The sequence below is a fragment of the Aquila chrysaetos genome, chromosome 16 (genome assembly GCF_900496995.4).
Source record: "Aquila chrysaetos chrysaetos chromosome 16, bAquChr1.4, whole genome shotgun sequence".
In the NCBI taxonomy this organism is placed as follows: domain Eukaryota; kingdom Metazoa; phylum Chordata; class Aves; order Accipitriformes; family Accipitridae; genus Aquila; species Aquila chrysaetos.
Genome location: NC_044019.1, coordinates 13,280,576 through 13,307,789, shown reverse-complemented (window position 1 = coordinate 13,307,789; position 27,214 = coordinate 13,280,576). Strand labels below are relative to the sequence as shown.

General features: G+C 44.4%; 2 protein-coding genes across 9 annotated transcripts in view; both read left to right on the top strand.

The window, feature by feature from the left end:
• OSBPL5 (oxysterol binding protein like 5) overlaps positions 1-14,704 on the top strand; it is a 186,903-nt gene extending 172,199 nt beyond the window's left edge. For all 7 annotated transcript variants that reach the window (XM_030038987.2, XM_030038985.2, XM_030038986.2 and 4 more), the window contains 9 exons: positions 247-345; positions 1,605-1,702; positions 3,674-3,763; positions 6,543-6,679; positions 9,399-9,584; positions 10,127-10,265; positions 11,448-11,565; positions 12,202-12,304; positions 13,364-14,704. In XM_030038987.2, coding sequence (XP_029894847.1) covers positions 247-345; positions 1,605-1,702; positions 3,674-3,763; positions 6,543-6,679; positions 9,399-9,584; positions 10,127-10,265; positions 11,448-11,565; positions 12,202-12,304; positions 13,364-13,499 — 1,106 coding nt within the window. In that variant the 3' untranslated portion in view covers positions 13,500-14,704. The remainder of the gene's footprint in view (positions 1-246; positions 346-1,604; positions 1,703-3,673; positions 3,764-6,542; positions 6,680-9,398; positions 9,585-10,126; positions 10,266-11,447; positions 11,566-12,201; positions 12,305-13,363) is intronic.
• Positions 14,705-16,389: 1,685 nt separating this feature from the next.
• Positions 16,390-27,186, top strand: LOC115351784. Of its 2 annotated transcripts, none has more exons than XM_030038984.2 (10): positions 16,390-16,588; positions 18,077-18,171; positions 19,064-19,195; positions 19,402-19,513; positions 20,113-20,186; positions 20,873-20,965; positions 21,963-21,997; positions 24,760-25,080; positions 25,558-25,606; positions 26,445-27,186. In XM_030038984.2, exons 1-10 carry the CDS (start codon positions 16,545-16,547, stop codon positions 26,738-26,740), a joined length of 1,251 nt encoding a protein of 416 aa, XP_029894844.1. In that variant the 5' UTR covers positions 16,390-16,544; the 3' UTR covers positions 26,741-27,186. The 2 variants fall into 2 exon arrangements, with proteins under 2 accessions (XP_029894844.1, XP_029894843.1); XM_030038983.2 differs by having other exon boundaries at positions 16,390-16,592; positions 18,078-18,171.
• Positions 27,187-27,214: the final 28 nt, after the last annotated feature.

Here is a 27,214-nt window from a genome sequence, read left to right as displayed (position 1 = left end):
AATCTACTGCCCTTTCTGCAACAGGGACTAAATGCCAGAGCAAATATGAGCCATACAGCAGAGAGTTTATTAGAACTGCCTGCCTCCAACAGTAAATGATTTGCAAGGTCCTGAATTATTAGCATTTCATACCTCTTCTTTCATTAGTGACCTACATTTAAATTGAAATGTTTTTCTAAAGTAGGATGAGTGACCAAGTATAACATGCATTTTTAACATATATGTATTTGTTCTTTTAAATTCTAGGTAACTCACTTTCTGCACTGTTGGATGGGAAAGCAAAACTTACTTTTCTAAACAGGGGGGAAGATTATGTAATTACTATGCCATACGCCCACTGTAAAGGTAAGTTATGACTGTTCAAATAGGAAGCAAACAGAAAAAATAATATAATGGTATCTTACTGACTAACTTTGCACTGACTCTCTTCTTCTCTCTCAAATACCTGGCATCGCAGGGACTGGTAATTCCAGGGAGCAGTTGCTCCACACATGAGTCATAGCACTTAACAGAAGACTGGTAATCCTCATTGAATTCTTTTTGATTTGTCTGTGCAGAGCTGAGGACAGAATTAGGCCCATCTAAGTTAGTTTTAACACTATGTAGAAATAAAAAAATACTGTGTATATGCACTGCAGATAAAGTGAAGATGGAAAGAATGAGAGTACATTTCTGAGCTTCTGAGGATAAAAAGGTTTTCTAATGTTAACAGTGAAATGATTTAATATATTTTCTGGCTTTTTGAGAATAAATGAAATTCCTGATTTCTCTTCTGATTTCTTTGTTACTCTAATCATGATAGTCCTCAGTGTATGAGCTGCCTCAGTGAGGCTGATACCTGTTACCATGTGACTTTGCTCTGTTGAGCTGAATGTGCACTGAAGCCAGAGGAGGACTGCTGATTCACTGCTGTAACTTTGCATTTCTCCTTAGGAAGCTAAGTGTCAGTGGCATTTCCACCACGGTGATAAAATCAATCCTGCAGCAGTTTGATCCAATTTTGGGTTCTGAATATTTTTGGCATGTTGACCTCTAAGTTAATATTTATGAAAGGTCTAGCTACCTGAAAACAGTTACTTCTGTAAATTACACCCTCTGTGAACTATTCCTGTGCATAAATCTTTTTCATGTCAATTTTTCTTTTTCTGCAAATGACCTTTTCAGAAAATGGTAAGCATGTGTAAAAAGGAGTCCCCTATATGCCTGCTAGTCTCCCAGATTCTGCTGAATCCTGTTATAGCTCCTCTCTGCCCCATCTACCCTGTGATAAGTGACTGGGTCTATTTAAGCACTAGTATAAATGAAGCTGCTGGGCACAACTTTCCTTATTTTTCCTTTCCCACTTTCAGCTTGCCACAGATGCACTATCAGCACCTGTGAGTCAAGCTATTTCATAGCTGGTGTAATAAATGGGGAATATGGACTCAGGGGAGGATTCTTCATGCTTATAGTAAAGAGCCATTTCCTAGAAGCTTCGGCTTCTGTCTTTTCAAAACTTTAAGCCAAGTAGTGGATTTCACAGCGTCTCAGCAAGAGCCAGTTTGAGTTGAGAAAGCAGATTTCTTCCACTGGGGCCTCTCTTAAGTCTCTTTTTTCCCTATCAGGACTTTTATATGGTACCATGACAATGGAGCTTGGAGGCAAAGTTACCATCGACTGTGAGAAAACTAACCACAGGGCAGAAGTGGAATTCAAGCTAAAGGTAAGAGACATTGTGGCCCCCATTTTGAACGCATCTCAGGCTTGGCCCTGCACTCCAGGCAAGGTTTGACCATACACACCAGATCACTTAGGTACCAGCAATGTATGCATGCACCACAGGGTGGCCTACCCGGAGAGGAGGCATCATCCTGCAGTCAGTTTTGCCTAGTGCAACTCGATTTGAACCCAGGAAGCCTGAGTTTTACATATGATGTGACTTGTTCACTGCCACCCACCTGGCCAAACTCTGTTCTGAATGTTTGGCAATGACAGTGTGGCTGCTGTTTAGGAAGGTACGATTATTTTGCTTGCAAAATACAGTGAGGTGTACAAACTACTTTGAGGCAAGTTAGGATGTGGATCTTTGGTGTAGCTCTCCAGTAGCCATCACATATGTACTCTTACCTCGCAGGTATTACAGTGATTTGTACCTTGTATTTCTCAAAGCTACAGGACCTTGCCTTGACAGTGGGGTAGGAGCCCATTTTCAGGCAGACAGTTTCGAATGGCTATCACACTGACGTGTCGCACTGTCGTTGCCTTGTACTGACTTGTTCATGTAGCTATTCCCTCCCCTAGAAAGCCTGGTGATGACCTGTAACTGTTCTTGGACAGTTAACTTCCTTTTTAAGGAGCATCCATTCCTCTTCTGTTCCAACAAACAATTTCTTGCCTGGGCATAAAATGAAAGATGTAGAACTGAGAGCCTGCAGGACTTTAGAACTGCAGCCTTAGCCAACATAAATGGGAGAGATTACTGGAGTTAGGGGAGTCCTTTGCAGACTGCGTTTTTCTGGGGGCAGTAATAATTTTCTGTCTTTATTTGCCCTTACAAAGTGAACTGTTGCCCCATGTACTTCCTTCATATTTGCATATACTTGTCTTTAAAGCCTGTTCTTCCCATAAACCTGATGTACTGTGTTGAGGCCAATGGAGTATTTCCCTGACTTCGGTCAGTGTCATCTCAAACCTACAAACACTTCAGAGCTTAAAATGCAGACCCTTCTTTTCTGGCTTGAAAACAATACACTTAGTCCAAACATGACTCAGAAAGGTCCCTGTGGCTTAGTTACACGCTCTGCTTTGAATATTTCTTTTTTAGTAGAATTGTGAGAAGTTAAAGGTAAACCCTATAACTTTGTTATTCATTTGGATATGTACCAATTCTCTGCTGGATTTCATACATTGATTCTTGAGATACTTGTGATTTTTTCCCTGGGTGTTGTGGGAAATTTGGTTTTATATTGTTATTAAAAAAAAAAAAAGTTCCTCTGCACACATGTTATTGGAAAGTAGCTGTTAAAATGTCTGAAGAAATGTTGTGTGGTATGAATGGAAGAGCTGGTCACTCTATCACTGCTGCTTCCTGTGTTTGGCAGGCAGGAGGTGAGGGGAATTTTCCATTGTTCTGAGAATCTTTCCCTTGACTCTGGAAATACCCTTTTTCTTTTTTTGTTTGCTGCTGACGAGACCTTCTTCACACTGGAGGCTTCACACAGATGCAGCCATCAGCAGTGCCACACTGCTGTTGCTGTCCCATAAGCAGGAAAAGTCACCAACTGCATTAGTGCTGCTCCTTTTCTTTGGACAACGCTGCAAGTGTAAGGGTGCAAACTGTAATGAGATTCTGGACAATGGGAAGGACTTGCCCACATACACTTATCCCCATGTCTAGCTGACAATAAATGTTTTTGCAATGAAGGCGGGGCCTTGCACTGCTGAATGTTAATGCACCTGAAGGCTTATCTCCCTTCCTGCAGCTCCTACAGTGATTTTGGTATTGCAAACAAAAGGAGGAAGGCACAATGCTAGACAGTCAAAATCCGTGTTAGAATTCATTCTGCCTTTCCCCAGAAATAGTAGAAATCAAGCAGGTTGCACTTTCCTTCCCTCCTGCTGCATCACTGTGTTTGGCTCCCTTCCAGTTCTCACTAGACTGATCATATTTTCTATTTCTATTCTCCCCTGACAGCCCTTCTTCGGTGGCAGCACAAGCATTAATCAAATCTCTGGGAAGATTAAATCAGGAGAAGAAGTGTTAGCAAGTCTCAATGGACACTGGGTAACATACGATAATCGAAGTTGCTGACAGTTTAAGTGCGCGTGGCAGCAGGGTGTGTGGGAGGACTGGCAGCCCTTGGCAGGCTCCCTACCTTGGAGTAGGGCTGCAGAGGGCCCGTGTCCTGTCTCTTCCTACCATCCCCAGGGAGTGCAGGCAAGCAGAGCTTTCCGGGCCACACCTCTCAAGGTCATTTACGCTTCCGTAGTCCCATCCACCCGCAGTGCAAGTAACGCTCGTGCTCCCAGAGCCTGGGCCAAAGCTGGGAACAGTGAGGAGGGTTTCCATCAAAGCCAGTGGCTCTGTCTTTAGGGTCCCAGGCTTAGGACAAGCACTGATGGCAGGAGACATAGTGTGTCTTATGTGTGATTGTGAAAATCATGAGGCTTCCTTTTGTCTTGTTCAATACTTCCCCAGCTACAGCAGTATCAGGGAAGAACTTCACGGGGTTTTAAAATTAACTGTTTTCACAGCAAACCTTTGTGATAGAAGACAGTTATTCCTCTGTTCATGAGGTGAAGGGCAGAGGCATAGATACGGTCAGGGTCTATCTGTATGGGCAGCTCAGAACAGTCAGCAGAGCAGCTAGCACCTTTGCACACCTCGTATCCACAAGTAAATCACTCAAAGGCATCCTTAAGCCAAAATCCAGCAAGAATAAAGTTGCATGGTGAAGGATGTAGTCTAGAGTTTTGGTTGGGAATTCCTGGTAACCGAGGCAAAAGCAGTGAGCCCTGGCTTTGGGCTGGACACTTAGGTATTTATCTCAGCTACATTTAGACATCTACATCTTTGCTATAGTCGACCCATGCTCCCTTTCCAGTCCATAGAAATTACCACTTCTGAGACAAGATTTGTCTCATCTTAAAGGAGGTATTTAAAGTAGGTCAGGTGAAATGTACCTGGATAAAGGCCTTCTATAGTAAGGTCCTAATCACAGCGTAGCCTTTGGTACTGGACTCCTCCCCTCAGGCAATCTGTCTTTTTACATAAAAAGCTAACGACTATTTTGAAATTGGGAGACTTGCCCTTTCTAGGTGTATACAAGGAGATTTGCTCTCTGTGCCTGGGTAGCTTTTCCGTTCTGAGCTCCCTTTCCTGCAGGATGAGCCTTGGCAATTGTGAGTTGTGCTGGGCTGTGAAGTACCTTGTCTGTGGTGGGTCCTGCAAACACCATCCACGAGAGCATGTAATTGAGTGGCTCCCCGGGGGCGCCGAGCCACATGGTTGTGTGCTGCTCAGCTTCCAGCCTTTCTGTGTTTGGGTTTTATCAGCCTGAAAGTAATTTATTCCTCCCTTGCTCTTTGTGCTGGTTGTTTGTGGTGCACAAAATTAGAATTATGTATAAAAGAAGTTAAATGGCTTTGAAAGGGTGGCTCCATAAGCCACTGTTTGCAGTTGTGTGCTGTGAATACAGTAGCTGCTCTGCAGTGGTAGGGATGTTGTTTGCTCTCCCTCCCTACTGAGAGTATTGGCCTGCTCTCCTGAGCTCTGCAGGCTTTTCTCTGGCACCGTCCGGTTTCCTGACAGAAACCCTCACAGCTGAAAGGCTAATTCTCTGCCTCAGGACCTGAAAACCCACCTGAATAAAGAAGGAAAGCAAATCCCAATGCTTTTCAGCCCCAGGATCAAAGCAGCAGCTGAGTCCTTGTATATATGCCCCTTAGAGATGCACGTAGTGATGTTTGATAATGCCTGCCTGCCTCCTCCTATTTACAGCTGGGGGGCTCTTGGGGACCTAAGATCTGTCCTGGAACTGGCACCTCAGGACATGGCAGAGGAAGTCCTGACGAAGACTTTGAGGAGGGATGAGAGTCCCTCAGGGTTGAAGGAGTTTCACAACTGAAGATGTGGGAAGTGGACTTTTGAGACATGCGTCAGGGACCGCGGCAGGGGAAGAAATGCAGCAGCTGGAACGCAAAGAAATTAGGCAGCGACAGGCAAAGCCAATAGCCATGACCTAAATAAGGTTTGCATGATGCTCATACCACATCCAGGCAGCTGAATGGCACCAATGCACGTGCTGTTCAGCAGCTGTAATCATCTGATTCATTTCACTTGCAGTCAGAGTCGTGCTGTTCACTATATGCTCTGTAAACTACCCCGTCTGGCTCCTTGGCATTGCTGCATTTGTACGCAAGGCTGGGAAGCAGCTTAGTTAAGCAGGGACACAGCAATATTGTCTAGCCAGCCTCAGAGCAGAGAAGTGCTGCTTAATAGTTGGTTGCCAAGTAAACTGACAAGGAATAAGAATGAAAGACCCCTGGCATTTTGAAGTGCTAAATGAAATTCAGGAGCAATAATAGAAAAACCTGGCTAAACTGGAAAAAAAAAAAAGTGAAAGCATATCTCAGCTTTAGCTCTCCTTTCTAGAGAGGATGGTATTTCAGTAAGCTCTGCATGAGATTTCAGCGTTGAGGAATCGAAGAAAAACTGGAAAAGGAGCTAGGGATCTTGCTTGTGTGTGCTGGGTGGGGAAAGAAGAGCATCTTAGGGCTTCTGTGGGTACCCTTGTCTGGGGACAAGAATAACAAAAGGGACCAGGTCCCTCTCTAATTCTTCTCTGATTAATTCAGCCAGTGTTTCCGGGAATGCCTCACCTCACTCATTTCAAACGTTCAGGAAGTGTTCAGTGAGATTTAATGGGACAGAGGAGGCAAGAAGCCTTCTAACCAAGCCCTATCCCTGATCATCATCCGGAAGCAGCTGCCATTTGTCAGGATTATTTTCTCCCTTGTGTTTCTGACTGTCATTAACCTTTTCACTTAATTTTCCTTCTCAGGATGGGGAAGTACATATAAATGAGTTGAAAAACGGGAATGTGGAAATGTTCTGGAACCCAACCAGTGAAGTACGAAGGCAGAGACTGAAGCGCCATATTGTGCTGTTTGAGGAGCAGACAGACTTTGAGTCGGAGAGGTAAGGAGCTCTGGGAACATCCTGCTGCCGCTTCCCCACTGAAAGCAGGGCTTTGATCAAAAGGCTCCAATTCCTCAGCACAGTCCTGGAAAGGCAGCGACCCACTTTGCCTGCACATATTACCCAGCCATTTACCTGGTTTTTTCCAGTCTATTAACTCTGGAGTATTTCCGTGAAGTATAGCTCTGAAATAACCAGGGAACTGGGCTGAGAAATAGTGGATGCTACGTTTTATCTGCTAAAATAACAACTCTCCCAGAACTCCAGAGATGATGAACAGAGTCTCTGTAACTGCTGGAACATTTTATGGAAGCACAAGATGTCAATCTGAGGCTAGATATCTTGTTAAGAAGGGTTGTTTCAACCACAGGCTCTTAAACTAGATGCAGGAAAGTCCTGGCATGAGCAGACCAGCAGTTTGAACCACATAACAGGATTTTATGAGAGAATGTAATTAAACAGACATTTAAGCCTGCCTCGTAATCTCATCTGAGATCTCCAGTGAAGTCTCCACCATTTTTTAGGGTAATCTAGATTACCTAAAAATAGAGTCCTGGCACATGACTTAGGAAATGGAAGGAATGACTACCTGATGCAATGAGCATCTCCGAGCCAGTTCTTGAGGTAGAAGAGCTAGAGCAACATCATGCGGCACTGGCCTCAAACCAACTAGTCCTGCCATCTCACCAATATGGTTAGCCAGTACCAGCTAGCATCCCAAGCCAGTACATGCAGTTTGCTGCCTGGTTCTGCATTACACTGGCCAATTCCCTGTGGGCATCTAATTTGGGTGTTGCATCACATCACACTCAGAAGATTCCCCTTTTAATGGGTAAAGAGAGGGTTTGCATAAAAATAAAAACATATGAACCTTTAGTTTGTTCTGGACAGCAGTGGACATTATGGGCAATAAAGTCTGTATTTGTAACTTACAGTTGTGCAATTGCCATTGTCACAGAGCAGAGCAGACCGCAGTGCATTTCTCTATTAATCCTCTGAAGAAGGTTCTTTTAAAGGAGACGAGAAATTTCGGTCTTGCGGACAAAGAATCTCCATTTCTCTGTTTACCATGGTACTGCCAGAGTTGACTCCCTTTGCTACATCAGAGATTAATAATGATACATGCATCCAGGGGAAGGAGGCAAAAGGAAAAATTCTAGAGATCCCTAAAAGACATTCCATGGAGCTCCTTATTATGCTGCCAGTTGCATGAATAAATTACCATCTAATCCAGGTTACGTTCTGCCTGAATTGCTTAGTCTTTCCTGCAGTGCTGAAAATCACCTATTTTCACAAATGCTGGAGAGTCTCTGAAGCTCATACCATCATGCAGCTCACCATGGAGGGTCTCATTGTCTGACACATGGAGCTCTTGATGGAGTAATTTGCCCTTGTCAAACAATTTTGTGCAAGTCCCTCTGAAGTTCTTAGAATTAGAGGACTCGCTCTTTACACCACCACATTCCTTAGGACTGACTCTTTACCCCACCGCAGTATTTTCTCAGGCCGTTATTTTCACTCCTCCCTCCCCCCCCCCCACCACTTTGAGTTTCAATTGAGTTTCCTTCCTTTGTTTCTGGGAGAAAAGATTCATACACAGGAAAATGGGAGTGACGTGTCAAAAAGGACAGAAAAGTGTTCCTCTGCCTTCAGTTAATTATCTAAGAGGCTACTTTTTTGGGAGTGTTGTGTTAACGTATGGTGATAGAAATATAATGAAAGCATCAGTAACCCTTTTAAATTAAGAGCTTCACAGCAAGCTCCAAATTAAATGCAGTAATGTGTTCATCTTCTAAATGGAGGACTGGTGTTTTGTGGAGCTGGGAATACTGGAACAGCCTGGATCTCCAGTGCTTATTCTAACTGCTAAACCACTCGGTAATGTTTTGGGAGGGCTAGCTGCTAATCTCAGAAGTATTTCCAATCTGAAATGAAGATCAGAGTGCTCTGATTAAAGGAACTGTTGAGAGGCCTATCACAGCTTGGCTATAGTAGAAAAAAAAAAAAAAAAAGGTAATGATTTTTCTCTCATAAAAGGCAGATCCTCCCCTCTGGGCAGAGTCTTAGTGAGACATCATATGACAGATCACGTATCTTTTGGCAGCAGAAAACAAATACGAGTGAAAGCCTGTCTTCGTGCTTGCAGTTTGTGAGCACAAGTATGTGTCCGTTTGTTGCAGATTGAGTCAGCTTCCTACAGATCTAGTTGCTAATCCTATATAGAAGTACAACATTGCATGTGCAGCTGCAAGCTGTGCACACAAATTCGTTTTCCAATGCTTCTGAACTTTAAATATAAAGCCTTTGTTTCAGGGATAGACATTAACACAAAGGCTCCTAAACATAAATGATTGAAAGGGTGAGAAAGAAAACAGATTCTCCATTATACATCAAACACCTCTAAAGAGGCCACTGACCTCAATGAATTGAGCATAACTATCTTATAACTCACACAGACAGCACTGAAGATTTTAATCAATATTGTAGGGGATGTTATCTAAGGGAAAGTTCCCCCATTCTTCAATAGGTCATTGTATACAGCATTCAGTGTTGCCATTCTCATAACACTCCTTTACAAGCCAAAACTGAGGCTGAGCAATCCTATTACAGTTCCTTTGGAGTATCAATAGACCAGAAAAGCATCTGCTCTAAGGTTCCAGCTGGAAAAATGCATTGTTGGTTTTAAGGTGGTTTAACTTGCTTCCCTCCTTATTTCTAGGCTTTGGCAGCATGTTACCAGTGCAATAAACAAAGGCGATCAACACAAGGCAACGCAGGAAAAATTTGTGCTGGAAGAGGAGCAGAGGAATGCTGCCCGGGAGCGGAGAGAGAACGGCACAGAATGGAAACCACTGCTTTTCCGCCACGACGCCACGACTAACGAATGGCACTACAAATATGAGGAGTGAGTGGTGGGGTTGGGGGTTATGAGCAGACCTTGTTGCTTGAGTCCCCAGGGATGCAAGCGAGGTTAGAGACCTGTAATTCAGGTCCTGCCACTCCCCAGACTGTGCCCTGGGCTTGCTCTTTCTGAGCTCCATGTCATTCTTAGAATACGTATTCCTGATACTAATTGGGAATAGCTGGAAATAAGGGCTTGGCAGTGGAAAATCTGCTATGCCATTGGTACAAATCCCTATTGCTGCAATCAAGTGTGGAATCATTTAGCAGAGGTTTTCTGCACTCTGTGAGCAGAGTTGACAACTGTGCTCTCCTCCCCTGGCAAGAAGGGTGAAGCCTCTGGAGACTGAACCTCCCTCATTTATTGCTAGGAACTGTGAATGGAGAGGGAAGTGTCTGTTACTCCTCACACTGCATCTGTGGAAACTCTGGTTACTGTCAGGGGTGAATGCCTGCCCTGATGCATGTGGAGTTAGTGTATTGCTCTTAACACACCTGGTGTGTTAATTCCTGCTTTTCTGATGTTTTTTCCTTTGGTCTCAAAAGTTTAAGACCTTGGGATCCTTTGAACGACATTGCCCAATTCGAGAAGAATGGGATACTTCAGACCATGGAAAGACACTTATCCACAAGGATGTCAAACCACAAAACAGCATGCATAAACAATCAAATTACACGGCACAAGGTAAAAAGCCTGTTTTTGAGAATATAATATTCTTTAAGACTGTTTAGATATGTAGCCCTTTTCTGCAGCATTTTCATGTAAGCACAGCATAGGCTGAGAGGTTTGTTTTGGGTAAATATAGCTTATGACTCTAGACCTGCAATATTATACCATTATTAACTCCAAATAATTGTAATTCTTGGTTGACATGTCCATATTTTGGTATTTTTCTTCTACCCAGTGTTAGTGACAGTGACTCATACTGGGTTTTGCACATGACTGAGCTGTACATTACTGTTCGGTGTTTCCAAAACAGAAAACTTCCCATAGTGAGGGTGTGAGCAAGGTTTTGGAGTACCCAACTGAGATCCTGCAACTTCAGTTTTGGTCTTTGCCATCTGCCTTTACCACTTACTTCCTCTTAGACAAGGCAAGAATGTAGACAAGGACTCCATCCTCTCCCTTAAACAGGGATGATACTTTCTTATTTCATTGCATTCATCTTTGGAGTGATATACGTCATTCATAAAATGCTTTGTAAATGTAGAACTGCTGAACTAGCTAGATACAGCCCATATTAGACTGAGTAACTTGTATCTGATTATGAACAGAGACTATTCTTTTATAATACCTCAAATCTGAACGTCTCTGAAACAATGGGTAAGTTGAGGTTTGTAACTGCTTTTCAGACCCTCCATTGAGAAGTGTTTGAATCAGTGTGTTTGGTTTACACATTCAAGAGGTAGGGAGAAACTTTCCAAAGTGCATCAGGAAATTAGGTATTAAAGTTCTGTGATGTTTAAATCTTTCGGACACCTTCTGAAAAATCTTCACCAGGAAATTCTATTCTAAATTTTTCCTCTTTTCATCCTTTCTCTTATGTATCTGGTTGGTGGGTATGCAACTCAGCAAAAGAACTATATAATTCATCACTAGTATGTGTCAGTTAAAGCTACAATAAGAATAATTTGGATGGGTGTCTTAAGGATGTTATCATTTGAGGAAATTCTTCTGTGTGGGGCATGTGTGTAATATCCTTAACTAGCTGCCAGGAGCCCAACTACTAGCAATTGCTGAGAAAACGATCAAACTTCGCAATCTCACAGATACACCCCAGCACCCCAAACTATTTTGTTTAAAGCCAAGCAGAAAACTCTTCAATTCGACAGTGACCAAGTCTCTTTTAATCCCTGTTTTATCCAGAGGTCTGCCAAAGACTGTAGGCGTCGCAAAGCCAGTGATCAGCCGTCCAACCACAGCCAGAATACAGAGAGCAGCTGTTCAACACCAGAGTCGGTGCAGGAGCTCTCAGATGATGATGGCAAGTATTTGGCTATCACTGGGTCAGGCTTTTAATTTTCTTCCCTCGGTATCTTATTCCTTTAAGCCTGGGAGGCCTGGGACATTTCCCAGCCCAGTTAATACCATGGGCCCATAGCCCAGAGGCAAACACAGAGAATGTTCTGCTTTTCTCTTCACCGTATATACTGCTTCTCTTTCTGCCTTACACTATCCATGCCAACAAGGGCTTCCCAATTCCTGGCACAAACACATTGGAAAAATACACTGACATTCCAGTCAACGGATAGGAAACAGGCTTTGTTTCTCATTCCCTTTTCTCAGCATTTGTTGGAGGTGACCTTGAATGTTTCAGAGATGGGGGCTGGTGTGAGCATTCCATTTGCCTCCCCTCAGCTGGGGAGCATGCTGCAAAAATTGGTTCCTGAGAGCTGGTCCCCAGGCCAGCGTCACGGGACCAGTTCCATTGACCTGGGTCTTCAGGGTGGAAGAGTCTGTCCCCTGTCTCCTTCTCCCCATGTTTCCTCCTGAAAGCGTCCTCCTGGCTGTGACAATTTGATCACAGCCAGCCACTTGCTGGGTGAACCTGGTTTGTTTTTCATCACCACCACCAGAGATGGTGGTGCAAAACATAATGTCCTTCAATGCTTTGCCGCAGGGTTTGAAAGCCTGTGCGCTCAGTGCGGGAAAGAAATGAATCACCTGAAGGAAATTCATTCAGCCGTCTTATCCCTACAGAGAGCCCAACAGGACATACACAGGTAACCACTTTCTCTCATCAAATCAATGATCTTAATGGGCTAAAAACAGCCTGTGATATTTAACTCCTCCACTAAGGCCTTTGGAGTGTCCTTATCAGCTTCAGAGCTGTAGTTAACAACTGTTTCAATAGGTAACCTGTTAACACAGCGGAAAGGCAAACTCACCCCCTACTTGAAACAGTGAGGAAATGTCTTCATCTTAAGACTCTCTTTATGGGGCAAAAAGCATCACCTCAGCCTGTTAAGCACCTCTTGGCACTCCCAACTGCAAAACAGCTGCAGAAGTTGGGAGGGGCTGGGCCAGGTCCTGGCTATAAGTGAATCTCTGCTAGGCAAGAAGGTGTGGTGTCTCCTTTCTCATCAAGTATGTCATGAATGTGCTCAGTTTTCTGCAGAGATGCAGGTGTGTGGTCTGAAAACTGGGCTCCTTGGGTGAAAAGCACTAAATTCCCACTTTTTGTGTAAATTGCTAGTTGCTGTCTGAGGGATGCAGTGAGCACACCTGCTTAACCTACTGCTGGCAAAGGGCTTTGCCCCACAGACCTTTGTGGGGAGGGCAGGGGAGGTATTAACTGCCACACCTGCTCCAGGAAGCCCTGCTGATTCTCCTCTCCATCAGGAGTATTATCCAGTCCTCCTGAGGCTTCAGGGGGGTGGGATTACACATGAGGTCCACTGCTTCTGGATGCAGGAGCCATCGGTGATATGGCTTTAGCTTTTCTGTGCTGCTCTTGGGGGTATCCAGGGCAAGTTCTTGTATTTGGGAAGGTTGAGGCATAGGTTTGTGAGTGGGTGCCGGGTGAAGGGATTTCTTGGGGTTTGTGCACTTACACCTTCTCATGCCAACCAGCATGCTCTGCCTGATCCAGCAGCAGCCAGAAGTATTTATCTTTCTGTTAAAAAGAGGGGAGGTAAAGTCTGCAGGGCAGAGTCCTGTACCTGTGAGGGTGTCTCTGAAGCACAGGGATCCCTCCCAGCGTGGAAGTTCTGGGTATGCGCACACGTGTGAATGCAAACCTCCCTCCGACATGCAAATAAACATACTGCTTTCTTTTCCAGAAACCTCAGTGCTCTGAACAAAAAGTCCTTCCACAGGAAGGTCACTTCTGAAAGCTTCCTCCTGGACTCTCGCTGTTGGTTTCTCCTCTGCATCTTTCTTACGTGTCAACTATTCATTAATTATGTCTTCAAATAAAATCACTTCGTTTGGCAGCAATAACGATTACTGGCTGCAGGAGGGGGGGCCACTCGCACAAGGAGCTCAGCGAGGCACCAAAGCACTTTAGAACCAACGTGGCAGAGGTGGAAGAAAGTTGAAAAACAAGGTTAAAAAGGGACCTAGGTACCTGCAAAACTTTGTTCCTGCAGATATGTAATTTTTGCCTTTTACATGTACATCTTCAAGGACCTCTTAACCTGTACGGGCCTTAATGCTGAAGCCAAATGTAGCTTTAATTGTGCAATTTGTTTTCTATGTCTTGTCATTTTCTGATGCAATTAATAATTACCCAGCAGTATTGGTACCCCCAAAATGGTAAACACCCCAGTGTTTTGGAAAGGTCGTGCCGGCCTGGGTCATAGCTCTACGAGTGAGGGAGTGCAGTTAGGGAGCTGTAAAGAACTGATGTCCACGGTGCCTGTCCGGCTGCCTTTAATTATGGGAGGGAGCACACTTGGTCCAAAAAATCCACCCCCGGGATATTAAGTCATGATCTGTTTTGTCAGCACACGCAGAATGGGACCTCAGGATGTGTTTTATTTTCCATTCCACGGGAACTGTAAATATGCACAATTTCCTAGAGCCATTCCTCTTTAGGAAATGGGAAGTATTCAGTGAAAGCTCCTCGTTTGGTTACGGAGCTGACTGGTGTCCTGGATCAGGCCCATAGAGTGTAATGTCAGACACGCCTGTTTGTAAAACCTGGTCACTTATTATTATTGTTATTATTTGCTATATGGCTGTTTTATAATATCACACACTAGCATTGTAGAGAGGAATCCACTGCCCCAGGATAGATGAGAAGGACGGGAGCGGTATAGGTGTACGTGTGTTCGGTTGTAGGCACATTTATTATCAAAGGTCAGGAAGGAGGAAGGGCTTTGCCACTGCATTGTTCAACTCTGTTAATAGTCTTCCTATTTTACACCATTTTTTAAAGATTTGCAATATTTTCTGTAGACTGCGGACAATACTAAGCCTTTCTTTTCTGGCCTGAAGTAGTTCCAAGTGGTAAGTACTGCTATATATACAGCCTTAAAATACTTAGTGGTGGTGCCAGTCTGGGCTATCTTTCAATGTAAATGTTTCCAAATTTTTAAGTACATTCCTCATCATATTCCCCAGTTAGGGGAAACCTGTTCGTGCTTGATATGTTGAAATAAAACTACACACAACTTTCAGTGGCAGTCTATCTGACAAATTATTTCTGTGTTTGAACTCAGTTTTGTGTTTTATAGCATTTTACAAGTAAACAACTCTTAGGCCATGCTTTTTAGAGGAAAAGCTACAGGAAAAGGCCTTCAAGAATCTCAGACATAGGCCGTAAGTTAGAACAGCAATAGCACTTTGACACTCCTCTAGTTCAAATTGTCCGTGTCTTTTCCTCAAATTAGAAAGAAAAGTGGTTGCCTTGATTTTCACTGTTGTACACATAAATGTACAGACTTGTCTTGAACTCAGAAAACCTTTATATTAGGGAGGTAACTTGATGATAGAGAATAGATAGTTCCATGGAGAGAACCACAACTCTCTGACATGAACAGACAGGATAAGAGCTGGCATCCGGAAGCTGACATTCAAGAACTAGATCACAAACAATAAAGGGTGAGAGTGATTTTGTTATTAGCAAAAGTCTCCAGAAAACCACAGGATTCTTCATCCTTGAGGAATCATCTTTGAAGAATATCAACATTATCGATCTAGATCAGGTGCCTTATTGAAGGACATCATCCTAGTCACTCCTTTCTAGGAAGTCTAACCCGTGCTGCGTGCAGTGTAAACCTCAGAGAGAGGGGATCCCCCTGGCCTCTGCCTGTGAAAGAGTGCCCAGGTGCTAATAACGCCTGCCTGGCTACGCAAAGTCCCGTAAGCACCTTGAAAGTGTCAGCTCCTAATGCTGCGCAAACTCGTCTGCTAATTTCCTGCCTAAATCTCCCTCTGAATGCGTAAGCAAGTCAGCACATCTCTGGCCTGTCAGCACAGCTTTCCTCATCACACACATCCCCCTTTGGGACCACTGATAGGAGCCTCTCCTCTTCTGTAGGGATATTTACATCTCCAGGGTACAAATGTACTCTGGGTTTGAGAAATGGTTACTTTAAAAAAAAAAAAAAAAAAGTCCCCAAACCCACCTGTGCTGAACAGGGAGCCTTCAGTAGGTGTAAAGCGAATGCTTGAAATTCTTTGGATCGTTTCCATTTTACCAAACTATGCACCCACAGGGATTTCACTGGGACTTGTTACTGCAGTTAAATAAAATAAACGCTGTTACCACGAGAGGAGCGGTTCAATGAAAGGAACTATTAACCTACATAAACTAATTATGCATCAGCAGAGGTGGAGTTTCTAACATTTACTGCTGCTGCCGCAGGGGATTAAAAAATAATCCAAAAAGGAACAATCTAAAATCCTTGTGCCATTAATTTTAATCCAATTTCAACATCTGGAGGTGAATGTTCCTACGTGCCAGTTACATGCACATGAAGGATGAAAGGTATTCTTGAGGAAAATCATGGCCAGAAACGTTATTCCTCAAGGAGGAATGACTGCTGTTGAAAAAGTCGAGAACCGTTTTAGCGCTTTAGAAAACCCAGTTACGCAGCCAGTTTGTGCGTTTTTGGAAAAATTCTCCTTTCACCTTTTGCCCCTCCTTTTCGCGATCAGCGAGTAGCCCTTCAGCAACAACACGTGAGCTTTGGGCGGAGAGACACGAATCGGGCCGTTTCCTAACGTGGTTTCCTCCTGCTCTTAATAGGTGCAAAGCACGGCACCGGGGCACGTCCTAACGCACGACGTGGCGCTCCGCGACTTCGGTGGGTGGGCAGTGTGTCACTAGGGCACGGGCACTCGCTCTCCGCTCGTCCCGCTTCTCCCCCCCGAGGGCTCTGAAGCCCCGGAGCGGCGGGGGCGGGGGGCGGCCGCGAACCCGCCCCGGGGGCGGATAAAGCGGCGGCGGCGGCCCCGCCCCGAGGCCGTGCCGGGAGGAGCGGAGAGCGCAGCGGGGCCGCGCCGGGCACTGCTATGGGAGCCGCAGGGCTGGCGGGGCGGCGGCTGCTGCTGCTGCTGCTGGTGAGTGCCGGGGCCGGGCCGGGGGGACGGGACCTCTCTGGCCGGAGCCGCTGTTTGCGGGCAAGGGGCGCGTCCTCCGCCTGCTCGCCGCGAGTGGAGCTGGCACCTGGCCGCAGCCAGCCCCCAAATCCCTCCTGTTTGGGGGGGGGGTGTGTAATCTTCCTCCAAGTCCAGCGTGGAGGAGCCTCGTGGGGTTTTCTCCCCTCCTCTTCCTCAAGAAACTTTAGTAACTTCCCCTAACTCTCTTTTTTTTTTTTTTTTCGTGTCGCTTGAAGTTTCGGGAATCCTGAGTTAATACAGCTCTCCTAAGCCTAAACAGGGTAAGGGAGCGCAGCTCCCGTGCAGTTAACCCAGCCCCGGGTTGCGGGGAGGCCCCGGAGCGGGGGGACGGGACGGGACGGACACATACACAGGTAGCGCCTCTCCCGAGTCTCTCCCTAGCGCAATCGCTGCCGCCCTTCCTTCTCTCCTCGGAAAAAAGAAAATTACAAGTCAGGAGTGAGGTCTTTAACAGTTCTTACGCTATCCCGTTGTGAAATTGGTGGTTTTCTCAACTACGCGATTACGGGGAAGACTTTCAGTCCCCCCGGGGAAAGAGTTGAAAGGGCAGAGCTGCGGAAGCCGGGGAGTGGGGACACCTGGTTTCAGCTTAGAAATTGGCCGCTGATGGCAATTAGCGACCGGGAGCTCCGTGGCCGTCCCTTCCCCCCCCTCCTGCCCCCGTTTTACCGCTTTCTCTCGCGTGTGTGTTCTAAGCGAGGGCTGTACCTCGGTGGCCCGAAACCCGCGGCGGCGGAGCTCCCCGCTCGTCTCCTTGCGAAGCACCTGGCTCTCCGGGGCTGGGAGGCTGGTCCTGGCGGCTCCTCCGCCGGAGGCTTGCCGAGGCGTGTGCGTCCCGCAGGTTTCTTAGGAGAAAAAAAAAAAAAAAAAATCCTAATGCTCCTGTGGCTACAGTAAGTTATTTTTGTTAATGACTCAAGTACTTGCTCCCTGCTTAAGATTACAGAGCCAGCGAGAAATGTTGGCTGAGGTCTCTGGGGCGTTTCCTCTGTTTTGCTGGAGGAAGACTAACGCTGACCCTCCTGAATTAAAAAGACAGGAGGAGGGAGAAACGAATCCCTTGCACAAGGCAGAAACCTCGGCCTCTGAAGTTCAATTGCAGGGAATTAGTAAAAAGAAAATAAAAGTTTAAAATGGAGGCGGGGATCTGGGGCAAGAGTTGCCTAAAACCCGCCAGCCGCTGCACGGTGCTGCTCTAACCCCAGCTTTGTGATTGTAATTACCGCTGCGCTGCTCTAACCCCAGCTTTGTGATTGTAATTACGGCTGTGAGCGGCACACTTAGCAGAAATTAGTTTGGGTTTCCTTTGTGGCTTCCCATGAACTTCTGAATGTGTTTTCAAGTCTTTACAGGAACATCTCCCCAAGATGGTTATCGTGTCCTGGGAGGAGGAATCGCTCAAACACCTGTTTCTCTCTGCTGTAGGTTACGCTGCTGATAATGCCTGCAACTGGAGCAGAGGACTGCGGGGAGGGAGAATACCTACATGAAGGTCACTGCTGTGTGTCTTGTCCAGCAGGTAAGACTTCAGACAGTTACAGCTGATAACGGCCATGATTTTTTCCTCATGGAGATGACTGTGTCACTACTGGGTTTTTTTGGTTTTGTTTTTTTACCTTGCATCTGGTGAAAGTGTAAGCCCGGTTGGGGCTGTGGTGGCTCCTTGGTGCTGTTAAGGCCGGGCTCCATTTTGAAGTGAGAGCCCCTTGCGCAATAGGTGGTGACTGGGAGAGGTGCCTTGGTAGCAAGCCAGGAAACCTCTGCCAGCTGTTGAGGATGATCAAAGTTGTGTGGTGGTGGTTGGTTTTTTTTGTTTGTTTGTTTGTTTTAAAAAAAAACAACCAAACAAAAAACCCCCACAAAACCCCAAACACCACACTTTAGCACAAAGAACAGGCCTGGGGGAATTCTGGTATTTCTGTGTCTGTAGGTAAAACTTCGGTTTGCCTTTGCTCTCTCCTCCTTGCTCAGTGTGTGTAGAGTTAACAAGCTTTGTGCCAAGCACCCTGCCCTTAGGCAGTATCAGGGAGCTATCAGGTGTATTTAGAGATAATTCAGACAAAGGAGAAGGGAGGCTGTTAGAAGCAATTCTCCCTGTGCTCGCCGTGCCCCTTCAGAGGAGATGGCGCTGGCCACACGTGTGACTCCGAGCTGCCGCAGTGAGTCATCCTTGTCCCAGCCGAGGCCTGGCTGGATGCCTCACTTGCCACCGCTCCCTGTCTGAGCGGCAAGCTGCGAACATGCCTCCTCACCCTGCTGCACAGCTCCGATCACGCGGCCCGCCGTTCGCTTGCGAAGAAAGGTTGAACTTTCACCAAAAACGGCTTTGTCTTGTAACATCCTGTTATAGTCCTCTGCCTGTTAAATGATCCCTTGAGACTGCTGCCGCTGCCGGTTCTCCTCTTCCACAGGTACTTACGTTGTTCAGCACTGCAGTGCTCCGCATTTGAGAGGAAGATGTGTCCCTTGCACCAAAGGAGAGGGTTATACCGCCCATGAGAACGGCTTGGAAGAATGCTTGCTGTGCAGACAGTGCAAAGAGGGTACCAAGCACAACTTTGATGAAACCTTAACCCTTTTCCCCTTTTTTAATGTGGAAAGCCTGGTCCTCTGGGTTTTTTTTTGTGCTTCCAGTCATTGAGAATATTGAACTTATAAATAAATTGCCTTTATGGCCTGAGTATAATTTTTGCACGGTTGTAGAGAGTCACAACTTTTATATTTACTTTGTAACTTATATTATTTTTAGATCAGATAACTTTGCGACCCTGTACTCTGACGCATGATACTGAATGCCAATGCAAACAAGGATATTTCTGCCCTGCTGAGGGCTGTGAAATATGTCAGAGATGTAGTACAATGTAAGTTTGATAATGAATATAATTGACTGTGTTCCTTCCAGGGAATGTTAGAGCTATGGCCCAATCTCTGCCAATACCTAACGCGTGTTATTAGGCTGTAAATAATTGCCCTGAAGCCAAATTGCATTATTCATGCATTTAAATTTTAGGTGTCAAAATGCATGAGGTTGAGACCTAGAAAGATATGGATTTTGGTATTGCTGTGCTTGTTGCTTATGACTGTAAGCTTATAGTTTGCATGTCTTCAGATGAGTACTCCCCACGTACACATTTGAATGAGCTTTGTAGCAACCAGTCCAAAATTTTGGGAGGTGGAACCACCTGTTGAAAGAAACTAACTGTGCATGAATAATGCATCTGCTCTGTGGGTTTTTTTCTCTGCCGCTTAGAGGCTAACATACATAAGCTTTATCTGCTTTGCTTCTATTTAATCTTGTAGTATTATCTTGGGTGGTTTAAAGGTGCACTTCTAACACAGTTATCTGTTTATGCATGTTCTGTTCCTGTCTCTAAGCTCTGCCTGAAAAAAATCAGGCCTGGGCAGACCTACATATTGTTCTGGAAATGTTGATACAACCTTATGTTGCCATTCACTTCAGGTGTCCAGAAGGGAAAGAAATTGTGCAGAATTGCAATGCAACTATGGACCTAGGATGTGGCTTACCTGATCAAGGTCTGGTACAGAAATACCACTCAGCTTGGTTTGTTGGGTCTGTGGCTTCAGGCTAATAACAACAGAGCAGTCTGTAAAAAAGTGGCTTGAACCACTGTAGCATGTTTAAGAGCTTCTGTATTTTAGTCTGCTAAAGACAAGTTCTCAAAGGGGTTGGAGTGACAAACCATCTTAAATTTCACTTGGAGAAAAGCTACATGTATTGTTGGGTTTTCAAAGTTGCAACAGTGACACTGTTGAACATTACTGATTGTGCAAAGATTTCTTTCATGGCTGAGAAGCTGCATATGGAGTGGCTTTCTCTTCTGCTGGTAGATAGCTTCTGCTGGACTAGAGAAAGAAGGAACTAACACTACCAAAGCTACAGCACCTGAAGCTCATTGGCATCTCTTGCATATTTGCTTTCCCCTTTTCTTAAATGTCTCTTCAGAAAGCCTTGCAGAGTTGTACTGCAGCTCTGTACAGAATCCCCCGCTGCCTTTGGGATAATGATGTGCAGTGCAAAGGAGTACATGCACATTCAAGTTAGCTGATAGTCCCAGCGCCTTTTCCAGGACAAGCTAGCTGGGTCATTGTACTAGTGCTGAGCTTTGGTTGTTCTCTAGGACAGCAGGGAAGACTTGCACTTCAGAATATCTTGTCTGGAGTCTGCTTCAGTACTAATTTTATTCCTTTTTCCTTCCCAGGAAGCACTGCTCTTGTTTGGATTATTGTGATTAGTTTGGTTGTTGGTGGTTTGTTGCTGTTCTTTGTAATTAGAAAGCTGAAGGGTAATGAAGGTAACTGCTTGATTACTATCCATAAACTTTCCAGAACTAGGCAAAGCATGCACTAAGGCTATCCCTGGTTTTTGTATTACCTTATGGGGGACCTGTTTAAGCTCTAGCTCATTTAGTATGTGATTCAATTAAGTAACTCCTGTATAATGGAGACTAGTTTTGTTTAGTAAATAAAATGCACAAACTTTAACTATGAGCTTTCTTATTTTGCTGACAGATGCCTTTGCTTCAAAGCAAGATTAGGGTATGGTCCTTAAAAGGACTTTCCCTATCTACTTGCATTGTACTGGCAAAGAGTGAGAAAAATCTACATGAGCTCAGATGTGTGGGGCAAGAAGTAGCAACTAATTAGACCGTTAACTACTTTCATTCACTGTGTTTGGCTATGGAGACTCTTTCTACAAATTGTTGCCCTTTCATCATTTGAGCCTCTTAACATGAATGTTAGGTTGATAAGTCTTGTGTGAATTAATTTTATTTTTTTTTGTGGAAATTGAGATGTTTTCCTGAGAAACTTTCCTTTCCATTACTGCATATTAAAGTGTTTTTGCAACTAGTTTAGTTAGAACAATGTTGAAAATTATTCTAAATTTTGAATGTTTGTTCAAATCATGTCTTACTGATTGTATTGCAGTAAAGACAATTTCTGCCTTCTCTTTTGTATTGCAATAGCACACAAAAATGCTGAGAAGCATAAGCTGGAGGGGAGGGAGGCTGAAAGAGTGGCTTAAAAGCCAAACTGCATCTTGTGGTCTGTATTTTACTAAGCAGGACTCATTATCCCCTGTATGAAGGCACAGTGTTTGTTCTGTTGGTGGAAGCTAAGGGTAGTACTCTCATGAAATGTATGTCAGGTCAAGGAAACTAAATGGCTCGTATTAGAGCTTTGGTTTGTGTTATGAATGTGTCTGCTGCATGTAAGTCTTGTGTGAATTCAGCTATGTTTAAGTTGCTGCAATTCCTAAAAGTTTCTTAAGACATTTATCTTGTTTTCCAGCTGCTTCAATTGATAAAGATGCAGAGAAAGGTCTGGTAAGTATATGATGGATCAAGCGTTTCATCTCAGTTTTGTGCAGCTTAATTGTGCACTGCTTAACTGTGCCTGATACATAGCTCTCAATGTTTGTCTCACTGTAGACCTCTGGTAGGATGTGTTGCTGTGATGTAACAAGTTGTGATTCATACAGGGCCAGATGTTAGCAAGGGCCTGATACATTCATTAGCTGCATGTGTCCATTGCAGTTCGCCTTTCCAGTACTTCCCTTGGACGCATTCCAGAGCCTGTGGCCAGGATGTTTTGGAAGTTGAAAAACATTAGGCTAAGTGCAAGCTTTCACTTCAAACTGTCTCCAAGTGATGCCTTGATCCAATTAGTTCTTTGCTGCTTCATGTGTATATTCCACAGGCAATGTCAGCTATCGCTTCCCTGCATAGTGGTGTTCTAGCTGTCCTTGCATTTTTGACTACAACATTATTTGTTCATAAGACTTACTTCTCTTGATCCAGCAAAGTGACTGAGTCTTTCTGCCTTTGGGCTCATGTCACAAGCTGCAGGACCTGGCAGTCTAACTTCTTGGTCCTAGACAGTCCCGTAAGACAAAGGGGTTCAGGGCTCAGAGCAGACCAGCTCAGAAGTACATCCCTGAAAAGAGTTTACCATGCTAAGGCTGGCTACTGGCATATGTTCCACTTTAAAGCTAGGTTCACCCTGGCCTACTGTAGTCAAACACTATTTCAGAACCTTACTGTTTCAGTCTAAAAAGACTGTTGCTAGTCTAGCGTTTTGCAAGATAAATACAAGACTAGCTTGTATTCAGCTAGTCTAGCTTTAGCTTCTCTATTTAGAAGCTACACTCCTAACAATACAGTGAGGCAAAAATTAGCTCAGTCTTAACTGGTATAGTTAATGATGTGTAACACCAAGCTGTAAAACAAATGTTTGTCTTGATGAGGATCTAAGAAAAGCATACAGATTCCTTTCGTAGCACATGTACAGCATCTTTTTCTTGCTGCTGCCTTTCTTGTCCCCCACCCAATGCATGCACTGCTCACCTGGTGTATGAGCTCTTGTCCAATCTTACTAGTTAGACATTTTAAGTAATTAAATGCGTCTTAATTATGTCACAAATACTTGAAGACTGAAGAAACAGAATTGAAAGATCTGTTAAAAACATCACCTGAAACTCTTCTCTTTTTTTTAAGGTCTGTAAGTGGCTCAAATATGTGAATCACCCATGGGTTTTTTTTGGGTTGTGGTCTTCCCCACGCCCTGGCCAGATTCGCAGCACTTCGTGTATTCGTAGAAGCTGATGAAGAAACATGACAAAACCTGGTCAAAATGGTGTAGCATGGGAGTAGGCAAACATAACATCTCTTTAATTTGAATAAAATGGTTATAGAGCAATGCAATTGCAAATCAGTGCCCAGTGACACTTAGCTCTGACATAAGAGTTGTCACAGACTTCAGTTGCAATGTCTGTGCACTTGGAGTGTTTGTGCTACTGTAACAAAAAGCTTATTTGCTAAGGAGAGTTACATTGATGTGGTCCTGAGACCAGGCATTTGGGCACCAACACACTGTCCTTTCCAAAGTACCAGTGAGTTTATACTGCTGTAAAAAAAAAAAAAAAAAAAAAACTGCTGATACTTTATTTCATTCCAGAATAGAACTGCAGCTATTAGCCATGCTGTGTACCTTCAGTCACTCAGTTACCTATTTAAGAGCTATTCTGTATAAATAGGATCAACTTGTTTAACCTGTTTGCACCCTTAAACAGAAAGTGGATTCAATGAGGGTGATGTACAACTACATGTGTGATGCGTGGGGTGGTTCCCCTCACATCCCTGCTTACGCATGTTGGTCACATGGTTATGTCACACATTGGTCACTGACCTTGTGAAAACAGAAATCACACTGGCTTATGCTTACGGGGGAACTGTACCTTAACAAACACAGGTCTTGTTGGAAAAACAGTCACTTCTTGCCCTCATATTCCACCTTTAAAAAAATAATAATTTCTAAATCTTTCCAGTTCTAGCACTAGCTGATATGCTAGATGGATGGTGGTCTGCTTTGTATGTGTATGGTTCTTGATGAGTTGGAGCTATACTCCCTCGCATGTGCTTGTTTAATGTATTGACAATGCTAGAAATGGTGCAGCCCTCCTTGCTTGCTTCCCTCTTTGTCCCCTCACAAAAGCTATGCAATGTGCATTGGTGTTCACTGGCTTCTTTCAACTGATTCTGGTTTGTGAATCTGCCAGAAAAACTAATCCAGCCAAAAAAAAAAAAAGCCCAAGTTAGTGCACTTACATGGAGCTGATAGGCTATTATCAGCTTGGTAAAAGCTCTGAGACCATCAGCCTCGATACAATGATAGGCTTGAGGCCCCTGTTGCTGTTAAGTCAGCTCAGGTGTAGCAAGGAAATTGAATTTTCTCCGGCCTCAGGAAGGGTGCATACCTTCCATATGTAGGGAGGAGCAAGCAGCAATACACACCAGTGAAAACATTAGGAAAAGTTTCCTGTGTTCGTTGTGGAAGTAGCCCGTGCACCTTATCCCACAGTCCAGTGGGAGCAGAATAGCCAGCAAATTGGAGAGTTAGGCTCTGAAACCATTTGAAGTCCAAGTCTATAAAGACTGTAACTTTTGCATGTTTGTAACTGCCAAATTAGCAGCTCTTCTATTATTTTTCTGACATCTGGTGACTTTAAGTATTTTGTTTTCTTCCTCCCGACTGTCCTTGAAGGCCTACCTATGAAACATCTCTTAAAATATGTTCTTATTCTTTACAGGAGTCTGAGGGCAGTACTGAAAGCCTCATTTTACCAGAAGTGGAGACACCTGCAAATAATGCGGCCAAGCTAGAGGGTGGGAACTCTGGTGAGAGCCCAGAGGGCCCAGCACAACCCAATGTTAACTTGGAAGTAAAAAACACATCACCAGAGGAAAACAGCGTTGTGCTTTCTGAGTGGGGCACCATCCTGCGCCAGATGGAAAGGTGCTGGAGGAGGATTGCTGAGTCTTCGCTACCAGCAAAAACTGGGCAGAATCCTGCTTTTCATCAGAATGCCCTGTTTAATATACCCAGTGGTAGGATGCCAGCAAACTGCATGGTAAGTGTGTGTGTGTGAAATTATCATTGTATTTTCTCTGATACACATGTAATTTCAGCTGAGTTCTTAACTATTCCTTGAGTGATAGATGCTGTTTTCAGGCAGAAAAATAGGGAAGAGGAGGCTTTGCCTTAAAGATGCAATAGAAAGTATGGGAAGGGATACCTTGGGAAAGCAAACTTCAGTCCCTCATTTAATCTGCTCTGCCTCTCTCATCTCCCTGTTCAGTATTTACACAGAAGCTATTCTTTTGCAATAGCAGCAAATATGTTGCCTTGTTGCTTCACTTCGGAGTTAGCAGCATCGCTGTTTCAGCATGCAATTTTCTTTACTCAAATACTTTCAGCTGTGCTGTGAAATCTGCCCCTTGCCCCCTTATTGGCATGTGTGCTGTGGAAGCAAGCTATCAAGTAGCTCAGGAATAATTGAGTGAAGTGCTCTGATATGTTGGAGTAACAGTCCAACTTTGTATTACAGGTACGAGAACCAAAGTGTCAAATAATTGTTAAAGATCTCTCTCAAAAAGGTAAGTATTCCATAAATTGACAGTACTTGGAATTTGTTTTTTTCCTGTTGACTTTAGTCTGTTTAAGGAATAGTGTAGGGAGGCTAATGAATATTGCTTAGACCACAAGGCTTTCAGTTTATTGTAAAATATGCCAAAACAGGATTATTGCTACATTTGGGAGATGTTGTAATCCCTGTGGTGAATTGTTCTACTTTAAAGCATGGCTTTTCTGCACAGGAGTATAGCGCAGTCATGCTTTTAAGAATAAGAATGGTGCAAAATTTTTTTGGTATGTTTTAAACAAGTCTGCATTGCAGCAGTGTACTCTGGCTGAATGAGTGAGGTGTAGGTCAGACTAGGAGATCTTTCTGTCAAATGTCCGCTCACATGGAAGACTGCATCGAATCCCCATACACCTACTGGTACGCAGCACGTTGGATGTGCTGGGTGTCCAAGCCACGGGTTTTGCTCATGCTGGTCTTGGTGTGGCAAACCTATACCAGTAGCGTACTGAAGTGGTTAAAGCCTACTGTTGAGTGGCCCTATTAAGCTTAAGTGAAGACATGCAGGCCAATGAAACCTTCCCCAAAACCGCCTTTACTGAATGGTGTCTCGTCCTAAGGAACTACTTTTGAGATATGTAGACTGATACCTTTGGATTCTTTCAAGATCACTCAGTAGGAAACCTATTGGTCCTGCTGCTGCTTCGGTGCTAAACCTGGCCTTGCTGCTGCTGTTTGGTCTGTGCATATATTGGCTGAAAATTAATGGGAAAGCATGTATGTTAGCTATGAAAAAAAAAAAAATCTGTATTTTAAAACCGAAGCTGATGTGTGTTGTGTGTTTTTTCTTTCAGAACTGAGAGATAGCTATGGGGCCTTTATAAATGAAGTACCACTGAAAAAATGGAAGCGGCTGATGAGAACTCATCTGCAGGAAAATGATATTGTTAAAATTATTAATGACTTTCCTAATGATGTAGAAGAGCAGTCTTATCAGATGCTTCTCGCCTGGAAAAACACACTGGGAGAGAAACAATCTATTATTAAATTACTGGATGAGTTAAGGTACCTAGATACCAAGGCTTATGATAACGTATTGAACACTTTAAAAAGTAATAGCATTATAAGTAAATTAGAAGCTACAGATTAATGTTTACGATGAACTTCAGAAATGCTCCTGTGTACATATGTGTCTACAAACTTCCTGTAAATGAGGACGTCAACAAACTGCTAGTAAAAGTGATGGCATGGACTTGATCTCCCCCTCACCTTCACGCGGGGAGCTGGAAGGGATTTAACACCGTCGGTGTTAGCACGGACTCCGGTTGTCGTGTTCACTAAGGTCTTTGAGTTGTATGGTATTAAACTCGGGCGCCGGACGCCAGCTTGGGAGCGAGGCGCTCCAGCTGGCGCTTCCCTTCGCGCGGGGCAGGACCGTGCTCTTTGAGCCTGGGCGGCGGGAACGAAGAGGCTGCTGCCGTTTTTGAGGGGACTGCAGCGCTTTGGCTTCCGAAACGATCGCGTTCCGCGTTGTACCGGTACGCTCAGAACCGCTAACGTTTGAAGCAGAGCAATAAAAGCCCGGTTGAGCCACAAGCTGGGGTTGACTCTGTTGGGTTGTCCG

Excerpts from the sequence above, each read along its gene's own strand:
- LOC115351784 (XM_030038983.2), top strand. The coding sequence starts at position 16,545 with ATGGGAGCCGCAGGGCTGGCGGGGCGGCGGCTGCTGCTGCTGCTGCTG. Across the intron at positions 19,514-20,112 it reads TGTCAGAGATGTAGTACAAT|GTGTCCAGAAGGGAAAGAAA; the intron begins GTAAGTTTGATA and ends CATTCACTTCAG. Across the intron at positions 25,081-25,557 it reads GGATGCCAGCAAACTGCATG|GTACGAGAACCAAAGTGTCA; the intron begins GTAAGTGTGTGT and ends TTTGTATTACAG.